We start from the raw sequence: 20,840 nt of genomic DNA on the forward strand, positions 1-20,840 counted from the left end.
TTTTTCACTATTTTAACTGGGTAAGTGGACATTTTTAAATATCTTTAATATGGTCCTTGTTAGCATATTTAATAACAATAACAGCAAAAAAATGTTTCTGTAGACTTTAATACGTTTTAAAAGAAAGGTTCTGTGGAGGAAAAAAAGTGAATTGTTGTCTTAGAAAGTCATTAGTTCTTGAATCTGCAAAGTAGAATTCCCCAGAGGGAGCGCCAGACAGGGTGGTACACTCCGGAGGCAGAGGCAGGTAACGCTCTACTAGTTCGAGACCAGCCTGGTCTACATGGGATTTCGTGACCAACCGGGGCTACAAAGAGAAACCCTGATACTTAATACATCAATTTAAACAAGCCAACAACACAATTTGCCCCTGTCCCGTTTCCCCTGAATGTTCGCTCTCAGTCGGGGATCACCATTCAATAGAAAATTCAGTTTAAATAAAGTATGACAGAGAACATGTTGACATCTGAGGAGGAACCAGCAAATCCGTATGTCCAGGGTGACTAGACAAACGGTCCCTGTTAAAGCAGAATGTGACGTCTATTTAAGCCAAAAGCTCATGTAGCCCAGGCTGGTCTCCAATTTGCTGGTGGCCGAGGGCACCTGCACCTGCCCCGATTACATGCATGCAGCACCTGGCTAGAGTGTGGCTCGTGATGCGTAAAGCAGGGTAAACTGCGGATTCCATTAATCATAGGGTAGGCGTAGGCTTCCACCCGGCAGGAGCAATCAGTGCCCACCCACGAGCGCCAGAACAGCAGCGGTGTACTGCACATGCGCACCTGGAAGCACGTGTTGCGGTCACATGCCCCACGCCAGGCGGCAGGGCCGTTGGACGCGCCTGCGCAGCTCTCAGGAGGCGCTGTCCTCCCGGCATCCTTAGCGCCGCTTTCCCGCCAGGATAAAGCTGAAGCCGTTTTCCGGTTCTCCTCATTGTCGCTTGGGTCTTGGTGTGGCGCTGCTGCTGTCGGTTGTCTGTTCTCCTCTGGTCCTTCTCTGTCCAGCATGTCGAGGGAATCCTCCAGGAAGCAACCTTCGAAGAAGGGGCTGTTTGACCCTGTGTCCTTTGCCAGGGACCTGCTGGCTGGAGGGGTCGCGGCCGCCGTGTCGAAGACAGCTGTGGCACCCATCGAGCGGGTGAAGCTTCTGCTGCAGGTGCAGGCGTCCTCCAAGCAGATAAGCCCCGAGAAGCGCTACAAGGGCATGGTGGACTGCCTGGTGCGCATCCCGCGGGAGCAGGGTGAGTATGGTGCCCAGCTTGGCCTTCGGGTCCAGACACGGGGGGGGGGGGGGGGGGGTGGCGGTGGGCCGGGGGGGGCGGGGGGGGGGGGGGGGGGGGATGTGATAGGTGACTCCGGAAAGGATGACCCAAAGAAAAAAGGGGTCACCCAGAAGAAAAGGTGACATTGAAAGTGTGGTAGAGAAGAAGGGAGCTTATCCAGAGAAAGGGTGACCCAGGGAAAAAAGGGTCACAAAAAGGAGGGGCCATACACAGGAGGTGACCAGAGGAGGAGGTGATCTAGGGGAAGAGAGTGACACAGCAGAAAGGGAGTCATCCAGAAAAGGGAGTCATTTAGGGGGCAGAGTAACACCAGAAGGAGTGATCCAGAAGATTTAAAGGGAGTATCTTCTAGATACGGGAATCATCCCGAGCAGAGGTTACCCAGAGGAAGAAATGACCCGGGGAAGAGGATTGACCTAGCTGTAGGGGGAGGCATCCACAGACGGGGTAACCCAGTGAAAAGGGGCCATCCAAAGAGGGGGGGTCACTCAGCAGCGAATAGGGTGTCACCAGAAAGGGTGATGCAGAGGAATTGAGTCACTCTGCAAAGGGGTGTGCTTTCCTGAGAAGGAATCACCCGCAGTAAAGGGGGTGAACCAAAAGAAAGGGGAGGTCAATCAGAAAAGGGTATATAGGGTGGAGACAGCTGCCAGCTATCGCTTATTAGACATTTTGATTTCTTTTTCTTTTTGTTTCTTGGTTTGTGGTGGTGGTAGCTGGCAGTGGTGTTATGGTGATTGTGAAGGAGCACTGTGTTTTGAGACAGGGTCTATGTAGCCCTTGCTGGCCTGGACTTGTCTATGTAGACCAGGCTGGCATAGAACTTGAGTTGATCCTCCTGTCTAATTCGAGAGTCCTAGGATTACAGATCTATTTTCTTAACCTGCCAGAATTTAATGTCTTGACCCATTTGACAGGTATTCCTAAGGCCAAGAAGGGCTTAAATATATCCTGTGTGCAAATAAGACACTAGCCTGCCCTTTCCCTGTGGGTCTGTTACATCAGTATTTGTACCTGAAGTACACTTGTGCCTGGCCCAGGGTGCAAGATGCTGTCTGTTAAGTAATAATCAAGTAGTTTAGCTATTTCTTGAAGTGTAAGCTCCTGAGAAGTACAAATGTGGATGCATAATGGCCTCTGAGTATTCTGATGTTTAATCAGCAAAATGCTCTGCTTATTTTGAAGATCCACTGAAGACCAGGCCTTTCAACAAGGCATTCTTCTTGGCACAGAATGTACAAGTGGCCAAAACTCAGTAATTGTGGCAAATGGTGTGTTAATATAACTTCTAAAAACATTTATTTAAAATGTACTTCGTGTGTCTTCATGTATGCATTCATATGTGCCATACATGTATGCAGGATACAGCCTGTGCTATGGGATAGTTCACAGCAGGAAGAGTATTGCCATCTAGAGGCATTTTTGAAGGCTTATGGGGAAATTTTTGTGTGTGCAGGTCAGAGAAATATAATCCTAAATCACAAAAGCATGAAATGCAAGGGTCAGGAGGACTTCTGCAAGTTCAAAGACTGCCTGCTCGGCTGCATAGTAAAATCCGCTCTCAAAAAGAAAGGAAAGAGGGAAAGAGGACTTACTCTTCGTTACAAATGTAATGCTCTATCAGGGTCTTTTTTTTTTTTTTTTTGTTAAAAGATAGCTTTGTCATGAAAACTTTCATTTGTATTTAGTATGTTCACCAAAGATACGAAACTCTGTTCTGTTCTTTTGTGAGATGAACATCTGGTATAGTAATCATTATTACATAATTATACTGAATAACTTATGATCTGAATTAGCCATTTCCAAAGTGATCATTAAAGTGTGTGTGAGCCACGTACAAAATGGGAAGTCCAGTGCCTTTCTCATGTTACTGCAAACTAGTTTCTTTTCTTTCTTTCTGGTTTGTTTTTTTTTTTTTTTTTTTTTTTTTTTTTGTGGGTGGGGGTTGTTATTTTGTTTTGTTTTTGTATTTTTTTCAACTTAAATCTCCCTTGATGAGTTGGAAAGACTCCTACCAAAAGTACTTTCTGAATCTTTTTTAAATTGACCTTATCCTTTGCCAAGGTAGTGTTCCTGTGTTACGGTGGCTGGAGTCTATAAGATTAAATCTTACTCAGCATCATTTACACAGTCCTGTTTCACTCTCTGAACCCTCTCTTAGAGAGGGCAGACTCTGAGAAAATAAGTGTGTAGCTCTATTTTTTGAAAGTTTTTATTAACTAATAAGAATACCATTAAAAATACACTCAAATATTAGATTTACTACCATCTTTACTAATTTAGCACAACTCATTAGCAAGAAATACCCCCTTATAATTTGCTTAAATTCCACATTTGTTTTTTTTTTTATTTATTTTACTTAAATTTGGCAGTTGCCCCCTGCCCGATTTAGAACCTGTCTTTATGTAACTCTAGCTGGCTTCAAATGCTGGGGTTAAAGACGTGTACTACCACACCTGAAAATGGGCCTTCTTGGTACAGCAAGTGTAGGTATGATTACAGTGTTTTTGGACATGTGAGGTATTTTCCTAGACTGCTTGCGTTTCAGTTCTAATTCTGTATAGTTGCAAGTTACACTGAACAAATTTCCTGTGCCCTAGATGCTGTTTTAACCCAATACTTCATACGGAAAGGGGGAAAATGCTATTCCTTAATGAGTAGTAGGTATTAGTGGTAAATGAGTTAAAAGAAGTATTTAGCAAATTACTATTTTTTCTTGTTACTATTTTCTCAAAAATTATTTTTCTAGCTTTCTTGACAGATAAAACTGGATGCATCCTCAAAACTTATTTTTCTAGCTTTCTTGACAGATAAAACTGGATGCATTACCATGTATAGGGGAATGGTTTTATATATGTATGTTATCTTGATTACCACAATCAAGCAAACTAACATATTCATCACTATATATAATTAAAACAGTTTGTATAGCTTCAGTGGTTTATGGCATATTCTTTTAGGGAACTGCAAGTAAACACCAGCATTAACAACAGTAGTCACCGTCTGTGGATTCCCAGTTTTGGGACCCCTCCTATCCCAGTGGGAGCTGTTTGCTTACCTTAATAGTTTGCCATATTTCTTAAGAAAAAAAAAGTCCCCATACTTTGTGTTAGATATTCAAAAGTTCCTCATTCTATATAACTAACATCTCGCTTTTCCTTATTTACCACCAGACAAACCCCTTGCTAGCCTTTCAGAACCACCATTTTACTGTCGGTTTCTGTTAGATGTTTGTAGATTCTACATACAAGTAATAGCATATGACATTTGTCTTTCTGTGCCATCCTGTTTCACTTAGCATGATATCCTCAGATTCATAAGAACTTTCTTCTAAGGAACAATAATTTCGATATGCATATATGCTACAGCTTCTTAATGTATCTGCTAATGGGTGCTTAGGCTACCCTGGATCTTGGCTGTTGTGTGTAGTGCTGCGCAGACATCTTCAGAATCCTAATTTCAGGTTCTTTGTATGTGTACTCAGTAGTGGAATTGTGGATCCTATAGTAAGTAGTTGTGCTTTTAGTTTTGAAGAGAGTCTCATACATTATAAAAATTATGGTTAATTTTTCCCTACTAGTACTTTTTGGTAGCTAACAGATACAAAATAACTGTGGCTTTAGTTTGCATTCCCCCCATTTTCAGGTCTGGAATGAGTAAACGTTTTATTTTATGAAATCACTGCCTTTTGAATGTTTCTAAAGGCCTGATTTGGGGAGTTCTCCATGTTGGGACTAGGGATACCCTATTTAAAAGTATACAATCAAAGCTCTTGGCAGTTTGACATCTCCTGAAACTAATCCAAGACTATGGAAGAGTTAACTGTCATGCTTTATGGGGAGCTCTGGAATATATAGCTAGCTCTGGATTTCAAGTCACATAATGACTTGTGTCATGAGGGTTGGGCAGTTCATGGAGAACTGAAGAGGGGGAATTATTTACTTCACTAGACCAGGAGAGACTACCTTGAAATAAAATGGATCAACTTTTCTCTTTCTACACCCAACATTCTCCCTTTTTGGTATTCCAGCCCTTTTCCAAATAGTTCAGAACATTAAAAGAAGGGAGCATAAGTTCCTGTTACTCCCTTTTAATTCTCATGGTTGTGTGTCTGATTCAGTAAGTGGATCTGTTTGTTTGGTCCAGTGTGCTCATGCTTTATAACTGTAGGAATTGGATCATGGTATGCGGACGAGGTCAGAGGTTACTGGTGAGCTCTACTTTTTCCTAAATGAATAGTCCTGTGTTTGTTTAGCTAATAACTTGTTTTGATGAGTCCTTTAGATTTTGTTGGAAATGAACAAAATTAGAATGGACTGCATAGTTGATGTTGCATTTTCTTCAGTAGAACTATGTTTTTAAAAATTCTTTTCTAATGTAAATGGATTTATGTGTTTGATTTTATAGGTTTTTTCAGTTATTGGCGTGGCAATTTTGCAAATGTTATTCGATACTTTCCAACACAAGCTTTAAACTTCGCTTTTAAGGACAAATACAAACAAATATTCATGTCTGGAGTTAATAAAGAAAAACAGGTAATTATGTTTCAATATGTCTAAAATTTTCTAAGAAGCTATTGAATTTGTCTTATGTATAATGTCTTATTTGGAGTAAAGGTATTCTGGAAGTTAGTGAAAATAATAAAAATGAAAAACATTAAATGTTGACAAATTAACATAAAGTTATATAATATATAAAAATTTTATATTATATTCAATAAATTTATAAAATATTTTAGCTTCAGTAAGGGATCACTTGTGTCAATGCATTGTACCCCAGAGTAAAGAGTAAATGTAATTCCTATCTTACAATTACTGCTTTTCATAAGCATAAAGAAGCAGCCATCAGATTTTTATTTCCTCCAGCAGTGGTTTGCGTATTCCCTAAAAAAGTGAAATGTTCTGGGTTACATTCATTCATGGTCCTTGGTTGCATGTCAGTTTCAGATGTAGCCTGTGGTAGCTCAATAACCAATTGGTTTCCCATAGTGAGGGGAACAAGGACTATTTCTAACAGGAACTCAATGGCTGGCTCTTTGGCCTCCCCACCCCCCAAGGGAGGAGCAGTCCTGTTAGGCCACAGAGGAGAGCTTTGCAGCCAGTCCTGAAGATACCTGATAAAACAGGATCAGATGAATGGGGAGGAGGTCCCCCCTATCAGTGGACTTGGCAAGGGGCACGGTGGAGATGAGGGAGGGAGGGAGAGACTGGGAGGGAATGAGGGATCGGGACACGGCTGGGATACAGAGTTAATAAAATGTAACTGATAAGAAAAAAATAAAATTAAAAAAAGTGAAATGTTTTTCATGTATGGAAATCAAGCATAAGAGAAGTTGCTAGAGTGTTGTTTGATAATAGAGTGCCCGTTTTGCATGTGTGGGCCTCTGGGGTTTACTCTCCAGCATAGAAGCTAAGACAAAAGAGGTCAGGAACACAGAAAATTGTGTAATAAAAAGATGGCATGAGGCTGGGGAGATAGCTTAGTAGACAATATATTTGCTCTACAAGCGGGGGGGGTGGGTTCTGAGTGTAAACTTCACAACTCATATTTAAAAAGAATTGGAGCCTCGTGGTGTGCACTTATGATCCTCGCGCTGGGAAGGGAGACAACCATATCCTTGGAGCCTTCCTAGTGTAATCAGTGAGCTCCAGGTCACTAAGAGACCTTGACTCAAAGAAAGAGAGAGAAAAAGGTGCAAATTAGATAGTACCTGAGTAATGAAATCCAAAATTGTCCTTTGACCTTCATATGAACGAGCACACAGCTAAAAACAGAGCAAACAGAAACTACAGAAGGTGTGGGATGTGTAATAGTATGGTAAACTTTTAACAACGAGGAATAAACTAAAAAATACAGTAAATGTGTAAGCCAGTCACCTCACTTGTCACCATCATAAACAAAACAGAGAAAGATACAACAACCAAAAAAAAAAAAGGAAAGGAGAAAGTAATATCCTTGTTGAGCATAGATGAAGGGTGGTGGTGGGGAACCCTTCAACAGAATTCTAGCTCATGAAATCCAGCAGCACATTAGAAAGAAGACACTGTTCTTTATGATAGAGTGGGATTCATCCAGAGATGTAAGGATGGCTCAGCTTACAGAAGTTTTAGCTGTGAAATGTCACATCAATAGTATAAAGGACAAAAACTGTGTATTAAGATCACCTCAATATGCCAATTTGAACAATGGGTAGTTTCTTCAGCTATAAAGGCAGTAAATACTTACTGGTATTAAATTTCACAGTAGACCAAATGAACCTAAAAGGGAAAATACATTACATTACATTACATTACATTACATTACATTACATTACATTAAACACGAGTGGAATTAAAATTCTTTTCAAGTGTACATGGAAGATTTTCAGAATAGGAGAATTGTTACATAACAAAGAAAGTCTAGAGGAGACTGAAGTATTAAATATCTTTTCTGAGTAGAATGGAATGGCCTAGAAATCAATAGCAGGGTGAAAGGGCAATATTGTAAAATCTTAAATTAGTAATTTAAAATAATTGAAATGCTTATTGATATACAGTCTTTCTTGGGTTATTTTGTTTCATGCTTAATGTAATGTCAGAGGTGTTGTTATATAATCAATTTAGGATCATTATTCTGCATAAACAGTTCTGACTCCCTCTCTCCTTTCGCCAGTATCTGTTTTTGTAAGTTCCACATGCACAACTTGAACTATCTGTTTTGAAGAAAATAGATAATTATCCACCCCAAGTCAGTGATCTGCCTTTTTTTTTCCTTGTCTAAGAAGGAAAAGAAAATAGATTTACTAGAATTTAAGATATAGGTATGGCTAGGCGTGGTGGCTTATGCCTTTAATATACCAGCACTCAGGGAGGCAAAGGCAGGAGGATCTCTGTGAGTTTGAGGCCAGCCTGGTCTACAAAGTGAGTCCAGGACAGCCAACGCTACAGAGAAACCCTATCTTGAAAAACCAAAAAACAAACAAACAAAAGATATCAGTTACAAGTCCTTATGTTCTATGTCATATCTGGTTTGACTTACTGGTGGTAATAGGTTCACTTGAATTGGATCAGACAAAAGAGGTGATGAGTGACACTTTGATTTGAGCAGATGGCCTCTCAAAGGACCAAACCAAACTATATGCTTGCTTTCTCTCCTCTCTCTCTCTCTCTCCTTCCCTTTCTCTCTCTCTCTCTTTCTTTTTTCTTTCTTTCTTCTGTGGGAGGCTTTCTACTTACCTGCTTTTTATAGGTGTGTTTGCTTTCTCACTACTGCTCCCCTATTTTAATAGTTAAAACATGTTAGTTGTAAAAGTTATATGCATAACTTACATGTTTGTAATTTGAAGCCCAAAGTTACAGTGATCTTTGATAGCCTTTCTTTAAGTCAGAGGATCTTAACCTGGGATCCAGGGTGTATCAGCACTACCTGAAATAATAAATGTGTATGTTTGTACATTCTAGTCTATCTCTAGCTTTAAAAAAAAATCCCAAAAGTTTATCAGATATCAAAAACTAATAATGTTCCATCGCTATTCTTACTGCATAGACTCTCTAATGTCTCATGTCAGATTTCTAAGAAAGTCTTGACCCAGCTCATGTTTTTCTGCCAGATTTTTGTGGATTAGTTACCCCAGTGTCACATGCAATCTCTCGATACGGTTGTCTGCCTGTGATTATGTAACATGATACACAGTAGTACAGATACACCTCACTTAAAGGGAGCCATGGGAGTGTGGAAACAGTAAGTGGCATTACCTATATACTTCACTAAAACAACTATTTAGTGAGCATGTGTCCCTGGGCAAATTACATGACTTGTTCTGTGGGAAAAAAAAACAGAACAGATGACCTCTAGCCAATGAAACAACTAGTTGATAGATAAAATCAGATGTATCCATCTATATGGCAGTGTCATTTAGCAGATGAAGTGTCATAGTAGATGTTGCTACATGAATCAAACTTAAAAGCATTGTCAAATGGAAAACAAAACTACCATGGATGATTACATATTGTGTTGTTTTGTTCATATGGAATCTCTACAGTTGACACTGTAGAGATAAAAAAAAAACATTAAGTTTCCTAGGGCTCAAGGAGTTAGAGAGGATGTAGATTGACTTAGAAGGAATATAGGATTTCTTCAGATGATAAAAAATGTTTTAAAAACTGGTGATGGTTATTTAACTATGGATCTAACTTGTTGAATTGTATTCAAGGATAAATTTTACAAAGTGTGAATTGTAACCAAATATATTAAATACAAATTATCTTGGCCTCAAGAATTATAATCTGTAGGCATGTAAGTGTATATATATAACTACAATTGAAAAGGTTTTAAGTACAATTTTAAAATAAAAGTTGGAATACAGTGATACATTTGATTTGTTCCTGTGATTCACCTTTGTTCTCTGACATAAAGTGTTGGTAGGAAGAGGCTGTGGCTATAGACAGTTTTACAGGGCTGGAGATGAGAGGCTTCATAAAAGAAGCAGAAGTTAAAGCAGTAAGCAACAACTGTGTTTGATTTTGAAAAGCAATAGGAAGGGCATTCTAGGCCAAGATAAAGATAGGAGTTTCAAAGCAGTCCAAAACTTAAAACTAATATTAGAAATATTAGCATTCAACGTAGCAGGAGCCTGAATTAGGAAACTGACTAGGATATTTTCACTTTGGTCTTACAAAGGCCTTCTGTCCTATACTTTCCTTAAACAGCCCCAGTTTAGATAATCTTTTCTATTCCCAAAAGCCTGTGATGCTGTCCTGGGCTCTATTCCCAGTGTGGGAATGGAGTGAGGGGAAAGGGTGCATAGATATGAGGGAAATGTTTTGCATATTATCATAGATATTTATAAGAGCAAATTCTAAATCTTGCTTTTTTTAACCTTTGTGAAAATTAGTTTACCAGCTATTTTGAACAGTCATATTCTATAGTTTAATGCTTTTAAACTTTGTGTATTCCAGTTCTGGAGGTGGTTTCTAGCAAACCTAGCTTCCGGAGGGGCTGCTGGAGCAACATCCTTGTGTGTGGTGTATCCACTAGATTTTGCCAGAACCCGTTTAGGTGTTGATATTGGAAAAGGTACAGAGTTTGTTTTTTTTTTTTTTTTTTGGGGGGGGGGGGTGTTTGTTGTTTCGCATTTCTTTGTGTAGTCCTGGCTGTCCAGGAAGTTACTCTGTAAACCAGACTGGCCTAGGAACTCAGAGATCCACCTGCCTCTACCTCCTGATGCTGGGAGTAAAGGCGGTACAGAGTTTTTATAAGTATTAATTATTCCTTTGTGCTTTGAACCATTTTTGTGCCAACCTTATTACCAAATTTAACAGTTTTTTGAGATTTATTTGTGTATGTGTGTCTTTGTGAGTGAAGGCCATGAGTATAAGGGTCCTGGTAGAGTCCGGGAGAGAGTTTTAGATCTCCTGGACCTCAAGTTGCAGGCACTTGTGAGCCATCTAGCATGAGTCGGGAATTGAATTCATGTCTTCTGGAAGAGTAGCAAACACTTAACTGCCAGGCCGTCTTTCCAGCCTCTAGTCTACAGAATTTATTCCGAAACAAATACGTAGGCAACAGGCTTAGAGTAACTTTTTTTTTTTTTCCTTTCACTTTAAAAGAAAAAATGGAAATGGGCATTTGACAAGAGTGAATCCAAAGCTTGCTTGTAACTTTTTTCCTTCAGTGCTCCTTCTGTATGCGTTGTTTGTTTATAGTGGTTCTTCTCTGGGTGAGATGAAACAGCTCTCACCCTGCAGATTTCCTTTGTTTCTTTTTAAGTATTTTTTCATAATTTCTGGTAATTTGGGTGACATATTTCAAGTCAAATTGCTTATTACTTTTTGTAAGAGATTAATATTTTCAGTTAATTTCTTTTAAAATACTTCTTGAAATCTTGAGTGAATGTGAAGATTATTTATGTCCTTAATTAGAAATTTTATTTTTTATTTTATTTCAGTTTATTTACTTTACATCCCAAGGGTGCCCCCTCCCAGTTTCCCTCTTCCCTTTCTTCCTCCCCTTCTTTCTTTCTCCCGAGAAAAGGGGAGCCCCACTTCCCCTATATCAACCCTCCCCAGCATGTCAAGTCACATCAGGACTGAGCATCTCCTCATCCCCTGAGGCCAGGCAATGCATCCCTGCCAGGAGGAAGTGATCCAAAAGCAGGCAACAGAATCCATGTTAGAAACAGGCCCCCTCCCACCTCCACTCACTAGACAACCCACATGAAGACCAAGCTGCCATTGGTCACATATGTGTATAGGACCTAGGTCCAGAATTAGAAATTTTAATTAGAATATTTTTCTGGGTAAAAGTTTCACATCATTTGAATCTTTAAAATGTTTAATTGTTTTGATTAAGATGTTTGGTATAAAATGTTACTTATAGTTATTTGATATAAATGTTACTTACAGGTTTCATTGCTTTAATTTAGGTCCTGATCAACGGCAATTCAAGGGTTTAGGTGACTGCCTTGTGAAAGTAGTAAAGTCAGATGGAATTATTGGTCTATACCAAGGGTTTGGTGTCTCTGTTCAGGGCATCATTGTTTATCGAGCCTCTTACTTTGGAGCTTATGACACCGTTAAGGTAATTTGGTGACTTTAAAGGGGTCTCTGAAATACATTGTTCTTTTTTTCTACTCTCTAGTATATAATTGCTTTACATAAATCAAATTGAATGATAAAATAGAAACAAAGTTTCATTTAATCCGTGACTTCCATAATTTAGTTAAATTATAACTATTATGACTGACTTTACATGATCACTTTGCCAACATTGAAGCTTTTAAGGTTTTTGCATCACACACAGGATGTGTGGAGAGTATACTGGTTGGGCCTCCATGTCTTCGGCAGATAAAAATACATGTTCTACTTTTTTTCTGGTGTACATTAGTTTTATTACCACATTATATGCAGATAATCAGTGTGGGAACTAGGAAACAGTTAATTAAATGTGGTTTGCTTTACCACTGGCCACTTCTGGATTCAATATGGTGTTTTCTATGTTGCTTTGCAGTTTTGTCTTTTGAGTTCAGAGTTTAGTAGCACTCTCATGTGGAAAAAAGAAAGACTATAATAATGGCTACCATTTTTGAACTGTTACTTAGTACTAGAAACAATATTAAGTACTCTACAACTTCATGTTATTTTTCTAAGTTTAAAACACATTCTGAAGACACGTAACTTAAGATTTGTCTTAACAAATGTATACTAATACATTAAGAAATGTATTTATTAATGGCAAACAAAATGTCTTTGCTCTTAATCACTGTAGCATGTTTCCAAAGAAATCTGGGTAAGAACTCCAGGGCCTTCTGCATGCTAGGAAAGCACTTTACTACTTGCCTGTTTTCTCAGCTTCAGATGTTTTTTTTTTTATTGCTTTTTAAATGTTATTTCATCTTTGTTCATATATTTATAAAAACAGCGTTTGAATTAAAACTTTAAGGTACTTTGCAAAACTAAATTAATATTTGATACATTTTTCTCCTAGGGTTTATTGCCAAAACCAAAGGAAACCCCATTTCTTATCTCTTTTATCATTGCTCAAATCGTGACTACCTGCTCTGGAATACTCTCCTATCCCTTTGACACAGTTAGAAGACGTATGATGATGCAGGTAATGTATTTGTAAATTTAACTGAATCAATTAGTATCTTACATGTAAATGTAATGTTTGAATTTCAGAGACATGTTAGCTGAAAGATAAGTTCATCTGTCTTTCTGTGCTCCAACTTGCATTGTTTCCTGCTGTAAAAGAGCCAGCAAAGCTTATTCCTTTCTGCTGTGAAAACAAAAGTTCCTTCTACTCCTGGATTTCTGGGAGTATGGAGGGGGGAATTACAGAGATTAGATGAATATATTGATCCTTTTAAATTTTTTGGAATAATTATTATTTGATTTGTATGGATGTTTTGCCTTTGTATATGTCTGTACCACCTGTGTGCCCAAGGAGGCTAGAAGAGGGCATTGGATCCCCAGGAACTGGATTTACAGATGGTTATGAGCTGCTGTGTGAGTTCTGCTCCTTTGAAAGATCAGTAGTGTTCTAGCTAATCTTCAACCTCAAATAATCCATCTTAACCTTACTACCTCAAGTAAAGTAAACTCAGTTATAGGCCATTAGCCTAATAATTTCCTTTGCAAATTAATATAAAAATATTGATAGTAAGTATATTATTTTGAACTCCAAGGGTGAAAAGTATTTATAATAACCTTTGTTCTAAACATAAATGCCTAAACTTAATATATTCCATGTCTTATATGTTACATTCATTTTTTTCAGTAAACATTTGAATGCATAATCTACACTAAGTTCTGGTGATAGAAATATGATAGAACCTGCTCCCAAACCCATAGTGTAGTATTGAAGACACAAAACTAAGGACTAAAAAGAAATGTGCAGAGGATCCAGGAATGCATAGCAAAGGAATGTACGCTGTGTAAGGTGATCAGATTCAGCTTCCTAAAAGCAAAATCTTAGTGAATATTGAGTAAACCATGGAATATGCAGCTTTCCTTGTGACAGTGACTTTGACAGTTGCATTTCTGAAGCAACAATTCTGTAGTGCTAGGTTTTATTTCACTTAAATTATAAATTATATTATTGGTAGGTTTACATTTCTGCTTTCTGGGTTATAAAAATAATTATCATGAAGTGTGTGGTGTATTACTCTAGTCTCTAATCCTCTGCACTCACATTGTCTGACGATATGGAGGCCATTCTTCTCTAACACATTACAGAAAAGACCCACAGATATTTCAGAGAGCTGATTTAAACTTTTCATTTTACTGTTTTCATTATCTTTTGACTTAAAAGGATCCTTTGTGTGTTTGTGTTCATGCACACTTTTGTGAGTGCAAGCATGCATGTGAAGGTCATATATAGCACTCCCTCAGGTGTAAGGCCTCAGCTTCTATGTAGGTGGAGGCAGGTAGAAAGTGTATAACTCTTGCATACCTACCAGTACCCAGTTAGCTGACCCAGGAGCCTCCAGTCCCCACCTCCCATCTCTCCATAGGAGCAGTGGGATTACATGTGTGCCCAAAGACTTCAGGCTGGAGATCTAAAACCAGGTCCCCATACAACAAGCACTGAGCTGTTTCTGCATCATATACTCTGTTGTCTTTGTTTGATACTTCCTTTATAACTTGTGCTTATTTATTTGATCCTACTTGGTTTTGCAAGGTGTTTGTTTGTTTGTTTGTTTGTTTGTTTTTCAAGACAGTGTTTCTCAAGGTAGCCCTGGTGACCTGGAAATCAGTCTGTAGACCAGGCTTGGTCTTGACCTCAAAGATCTCCTGCCTCTGCCTCTTGAGTACTGGGAATAAAGGTGTGCGTTGTTCCTACTTTTTTATGTTGTTTTTTTTTTTAAGCTCATCAGTCTCTTCCTAATGTTAAAGTAATTAGCCAAGATTTAATTTAAAGACTCTTGGGTTGTTTGCTTTTTCAAGTTTTCATTAAAAAGAAAAAGTCCTAATCGTCAAAAAATAGATATTTCCTAGTGTTAATTTTGCTGAGTTTTTCACGTAATTGAAATGTGGTGAGTTTAAACCATGTCATCCTTTAATGTTTGACAATATGGTCAGTTTTCAAATGTTTCTGAAAAGTATGGACATTATTTACTCCCTTAGTACAATATTAAATGTATTCTCATTAACTCAACATAGCATTAGTTTTTATCTATAGTAGTGATGTCCTAAAATGTCCTAAAAGATAATAAACTAATAGAAAATGTTTGTCTTTTTAACATAGAGTGGTGAGTCTCAGCGGCAATATAAAGGAACCATAGACTGCTTTCTGAAAATATATCAACATGAAGGAAGTGGTGCATTCTTCCGTGGTGCCTTCTCCAACATCCTTCGTGGTACAGGGGGTGCTTTGGTGTTGGTGTTATATGATAAAATCAAGGAATTCCTTAACATTGATATTGGAAGTGGTTCATCAGGAGATTAAATTGAGAAGTGCATATTTCTAATGTCAAAAAATATAAAAATTACATAGCTGCCATTTGTATATATTTTGATAGTGTGTTACTATTGTCAGTGTCTCTTACAATGTTTATTCTGCAATAAAGAAAAGATTTTGTTTTCAAGATTTTAGTACTAAAAGTCAGGACAAAATGGGCTTTCTTCTCACTTAAACCCATAATCATTAGTGAGACATTTTATTATATGTAGTCTAAGTTACTTCTGTTTAAAAAAATTCTTAAACTTGTGGTAAATACTATATAATGTGAAATCTGAGAAATGGAAGTATCTTTAAATCTCTGTTTGCTTAGTACAGCTTTAATCCCAGCTTTTAGAAACTGTATTATATGACAGATAGTTCCTAAACATTTATCAAGGGTTGTCATCAGTATCTCTTACATAATCAGCTTTCTTTTGCAGCATCTGTTAAAGCAGCTCAAGCAGGACTGTGTTAGCATTTACAGTTCCATAGTTTTTGATAAGTGCAAATTACATCATTTAAAAGTTGATAATGACTTAATGATACTATCAAACTATTTGAAAAATGTAAATTTGCTAATATTTACTCTTGCTAATGTGAGTATATCTTCAAAAAAAGAAATCTCCCCTGAACATTAGATTTTTGTATTCTGTATTGATAATAAAGCAAGTTGAAAGCTATTATAACAAGCCTTTTCTGCCAGTGCATGTGTGCGCGCATACACACACACCAACTTTACCTCTAAACACACCATAGTAACATTTTTGTTGAAGTGGAGCTGGTTTTCAGCTAGCCAACAAAAGATATTTCTCACGCTGGACATGGTGATTGGACATTTATGCACATAAACCTAGCACTGTAGCAAACTGAGGCAGGAGGATCAAGAGTTTAAGCTAGTCTGACTTCATAGAGAGGCTGTGTCAAAGCATTTCTCTAAGGAGCAGGGTTAAATGCTCTTTCCAAGGTTTTGTAGGAGAGTCTCACTTTTTCAGAGATGTGAAATAAAGTACATTCAAAATACCCAAGATTTTAAAGTTTAATGGAAAAAGAATGTTACGTCAGTGGAGATAAACCATAGAGAAATTTTGTGAGGCTACCAAGTTGTCATAACGGAGTAAAGTTTTTCCTGATGTTTGGGCAAAATATACTTAATAATTTCAAATACATAGTGTTACTCAAAGAGTTCCTTAGGAACTCTTAGCTGGTTTCTTGTAGTGGTCAATGTAACACAGAAATCATGGAAACAAAAGGGAAGGTATTTTCTTTCAGATCAAAGACATAACTAAAAAAAATTTTTAGAATAGTTTCCCACATAAAGGTGAACTAAATTATTACTATTGCAGAGCCATCCTTAGAGGAAAGAGAAATAATGAAAGTTCTAAGTGGCACAGGTAAAGAATAAACAAATTTAATAGCTAAATTCCTAGACTACAGTCAAGGTATAGTCAAGAAAGAAAAGTTAGATATTTAGCATCTGAAACTGAGCTGAACACTGTATGACATTAAATTGTTGTTAAACAGAGATCACTTACAATGAACAAAATAATGTAGACTTCATAAGGAAATAATTTTGTTGAGATCAAGACTGATGTTGGCACAGCATAGCAAAAGTATTCTTAAGATGGATACCTAGATCAGTAGAGACTTTCAGAGGCCCTCTATGGTAGGTTCCTGTCCTCTTCCCTGTCTTCTCCTGCTTCCAATGTCTGTAGCATTTGTTCTTCTGAAAGAGGATTGAGCATCTTCCCTAGGGTCTTCCTTGTTGTTTAGCTTTTTAGGAATATAGATTTTTTTCTTTTTTTTTTTTTCTTTTTTTTTTTAGTTTTAAAACAAGTTTATTGAATGTTCTTATGAAGGCAACCACTTTTGATTTGCCATTTCTTTATGCTGTGTACTAAAGGTCACATAAGAGAACAGAGTCACATGCTTCTCTCTGTGGGACCCTTCCTATATTATATCGCTAATACCCACTTCTGAGTGAGTACATATTGTATGTCTTTCTGCTTCTGGGTTACCTCACTCAAGCTGATCTTTTCTAGTTCCCAAGATTTACCTGCAAATCTCGTTATTTCCTTGTTTTCAATTGCTGAATAGTATTCCATTGTATAAATGTACCACAGTTTCTGTATCCATTCCTTTGTTGAGAGAGAGACAGCCTCTGAAAGTCTCTACTGATTGAGGTATCTAAGCAGAGGCTGAGATTCATAGCCAAACTTTGGGCAGAGTGCAGCGACTCTTATGAAAAACTGAAAACTCAACCAAGGACAATGCATGGAGAGAACTTAAAACCCAGGCTCAGATGTAGCCCATAAACTCAGTATCCAAGTGGGGACCCTAATAAGGGGAGCAAGGGCTTTCTCTGGTATGAACTCAGTGACAGGATCTCTGATCACCTCCCCATGGTGCAGCCTTACCAGGCTTATCAGTGAACTAGGGGAGGTGCATAGGGGGAGAAGAGAGGGGGAGAGTGGGATTGGGAGGAGATGAGGGAGGGGGCCACAGCCGAGATCCAAGTTGAATAAATTATAATAATAAATTAAAGAAAAAAAAAGTGGATACCTAATTATCAGTGCTGAATTTCATACACTTTTATTTGGAAAGTTTCTTTACATTTATTTTCTAAAACTCTTAGAAGGTAGAGCAACATTTTTTCATGTAATATTATAGTCAATGTGCTAGCTGAAATTGAACAGTGAATTTAAACTAAGATGTATATGGTTTTTTTTGTATGTTTATGTTAATGAGATTTAAAAAATAAAATTTATTCAAGTGTTATTGCACCTGTGCTAATAGTATGTGGACATTATTATTTCAATTAGTTCTGTAAAATAGTATTGTGGGAAGCATAATTTCTTTTTCTACCTAAAAAGCACCTTTTTTTTCTTTACTGTTTGAGTTTCATATGTCAGCATAATGTGTTTGATCAAATGCACTTTTCTCCAATTTCTCCTCTATCCTCATCAGTACCATTCCTTATCAACTTCTTGTACGAGTGTTTTAAATCCACTGAGTCCATTTCACGAGAATGGGTGTAAGAAATATATTGGGTAGCCTTTGAGGCTATATCCCTAAAGACACAGTAGGCACCAATACCACTAGCTCCTCAGCAGGTGGTGTTTCTTGAAGAGCCCTTCTCCCATCCATGCTGGGATTCTGGCTGACTTGACCTTGTGCAGTTCTTGTACACATAGTACACATAGTCACAGCCTCTGTGAATTCATCTGCCAAATACTGTTTTTGCTGCAGATTTCTACTGATAGCTCATACAATCTTTCCATCCTCTCTCCCCCATGATCCCTGAACTGCTGGGGTGTGATAGTACATGTCTTATTTAGTCATGGGGACTACAGTCTCCTTATACATTGTGCAGGTCTCTAGTAATTGCTCTCTAGTGTAAAAAGCTTCTCTGAAAAGACTCCAGAGATAAACTAATCTGCAGGTCTAGGTAAGAACTAAGGTGCAGTTTATCGTTTTCATTTAGCTGAATAGTAGTATTTATCATTTTCATTTAGCTGGGCCTGTGAAATAGCCAGCAAGAGGGGTTTGGCTTAGTTAAAGGAAGCAGGCATGAGTTCTTGTCTTGAGAAGGTGGCTTTAAATCCATTCAGAAAGTGGTTATTCTGCCTGCCTCTGCTTCCCATGTGCTGAAGTTAAAAGCATACGCAACCATGCCTCTCTACAGTGTATGAATTTTTTTTAAATGAAGTATGGTTATCTGAATTTCCTAAGTTTCTGTTGTAGTCTCCTCTCATCTCTTTAATTTTATTCATTTGGGTTCTGTCTCTGTCTCTTTCCATCTTCCTTCCTTTGCCTTTTCCATTCTCCTTCCTTTCCTCATCTTCAGTTAATTTGGCTAAAGGTTTGTCAATCTGCTTAATCTTTCAAAGAACCAATTCCTTATTTCATTGATTATTGTTTTTTGTTTCTATTTCATTAATTTTACCTATAATTTTGATTATCTCTTCCATCTGCTATTTTGGAGTATTGTTTACCCTTGTTTTTCTAAGGCCTCCAGGTTCATTACTATTACTTTGGGATCGCTCAGATTTTTTTTTAATTTAATTTTTTTTTGTTTGTTCCTCTTTGGTGGTTTATTTTTTAACACTTTTTTCTTTTTTTGTTTTTTATATTAGTTAAAGATTATTTACTTTGTATCCCAGCTGTAGTCCCCTCCCTCATTCCCTCCCTATCCCACCCTTCCTCATCTCTTCTCTGCCCCTCTCTAGGTCCACTGATGGGGGGAGTGGTCCTCCCCCTCATCTAACCCCAGCTTATCAGGTCTTTTCAGGACTGGCTTCATTGTCCTCCTCTGTGGCTTAGCAAGGCTGCTCTTTCCTGGGGGGTAGGGGGGAAGGCAGGTCAAAGAGCATGCCATTGAGTTCATGTCAGAGACAGTCCCTGTTTTTTGTTTTTGTTTTTGTTTTGTTTGTTTTATGTAGCCACCTAGCAATATAAATTTTCCTGTAGGACTGACTTCATTGTGCCTTGCAGATTTTGGTTTATTGTGTTCTCATTTTCATTCAACTGTAGGGCTTTACCTTTCTTCTTGATTTTACCAGTTGACCCATTTATTATTTAATAGTGTATATAATCTAAATGAGTTTGTATGTATGCTCACCAGTTTCCCTTGCTGTTGAAATCTAACTTTTAATCAGTTGTGTTAAGGTAGAATGCAGGATGTTATTTGTTGAAACTTGGTTCATATCCTAAATATTTGATTAGTTTTGGAGAAAGTTCTTGGGCTGATGAGATGATGTGTATTCTCAAGTTTAGGGTGGCCTATTCTGTAGATGCCTTTTAGGTCCATTTGATTTATGGTATCATTTACCTCCAGTGTTTCTCTGTTTAGTGTTTGTTCAGATGACCTGTCTTTGATGAGAATGGAATAGTGAAGTCACTCAGTATCACAGTATTAGCATACAATGTTTTAGTGAAATTGTAATTATAATGTCCTCTTAGTGTATTATTATTTTGATGAGTATAAAAAGACCTTTCTTATCTCTTCTGATGAGCTTTTGTTTAGTCTGTGTTTGGTTGTCAGGTGTTAGAATACATCTGATTGTTTCTTAGTTCCCTATTCTTGGATACTACTTTCCACCCCTTTATCTGCATATAGATGATGGTAAGGTGTGTTTTTTGGAGGCAACAAAAAGATTCTGTTTTCTGATATGTGTCTTTTTGTTGGGTGACTAGAGATCATTAATATTCAGAGTTATTGCTGACAGAGAGGTTATTGCTGACTCCTATACTTTGTTAATTTAGTGTTTTCTCTGACCTCTTTTGATAGACTGAAGTATTTCTGCTAGTATCCTCTGTAGAACTTGTCCTTTAGCCAGTGTTGATCATGAAGGTTTTTTTTTACTTTTTTTTATTTTTTATTAATTACACTTTATTCATTTTGTATCCCCCCATAAGTCCCTCCCTCCTCCCCTCCCGATCCCACCCTCCCTCCCGTTTCTGCATGCATGCCCCTCCCCAAGTCCACTGATAGGGGAGGTTCTCCTCTCCTTTCTGATCTTAGTCTATCAGTTCTCCTCAAAAGTGACTGCATTGTCCACTTCTGTAGCCTGGTAGGGCTGCTCCCCCCTCAGGGGGAGGTGATCAAAGAACAGGCCAATCAGATTATGTCAGAGGCAGT

At 37.9% G+C, this 20,840-nt stretch overlaps 1 protein-coding gene across 2 annotated transcripts; it reads left to right on the forward strand.

The window, feature by feature from the left end:
* The first annotated feature begins 1,005 nt into the window (after window positions 1-1,005).
* On the forward strand, window positions 1,006-17,720 carry Slc25a31 (solute carrier family 25 member 31). 2 transcript variants are annotated; one of them, XM_055626117.1, is made up of 6 exons: window positions 1,006-1,240; window positions 5,690-5,817; window positions 10,219-10,336; window positions 11,685-11,839; window positions 12,746-12,882; window positions 17,717-17,720. In XM_055626117.1, the coding sequence occupies exons 1-6, from the start codon at window positions 1,006-1,008 to the stop codon at window positions 17,718-17,720; spliced, it is 777 nt and encodes a 258-aa protein (XP_055482092.1). The 2 variants fall into 2 exon arrangements, with proteins under 2 accessions (XP_055482092.1, XP_055482091.1); XM_055626116.1 differs by lacking the exon at window positions 17,717-17,720 and adding an exon at window positions 15,008-15,226 and having other exon boundaries at window positions 12,746-12,871.
* The last annotated feature ends 3,120 nt before the right edge of the window (window positions 17,721-20,840 follow it).

Source organism: Psammomys obesus, unplaced genomic scaffold, assembly GCF_907164565.1.
Source record: "Psammomys obesus unplaced genomic scaffold, mPsaObe1.curated_primary_1811, whole genome shotgun sequence".
Classification (NCBI taxonomy): domain Eukaryota; kingdom Metazoa; phylum Chordata; class Mammalia; order Rodentia; family Muridae; genus Psammomys; species Psammomys obesus.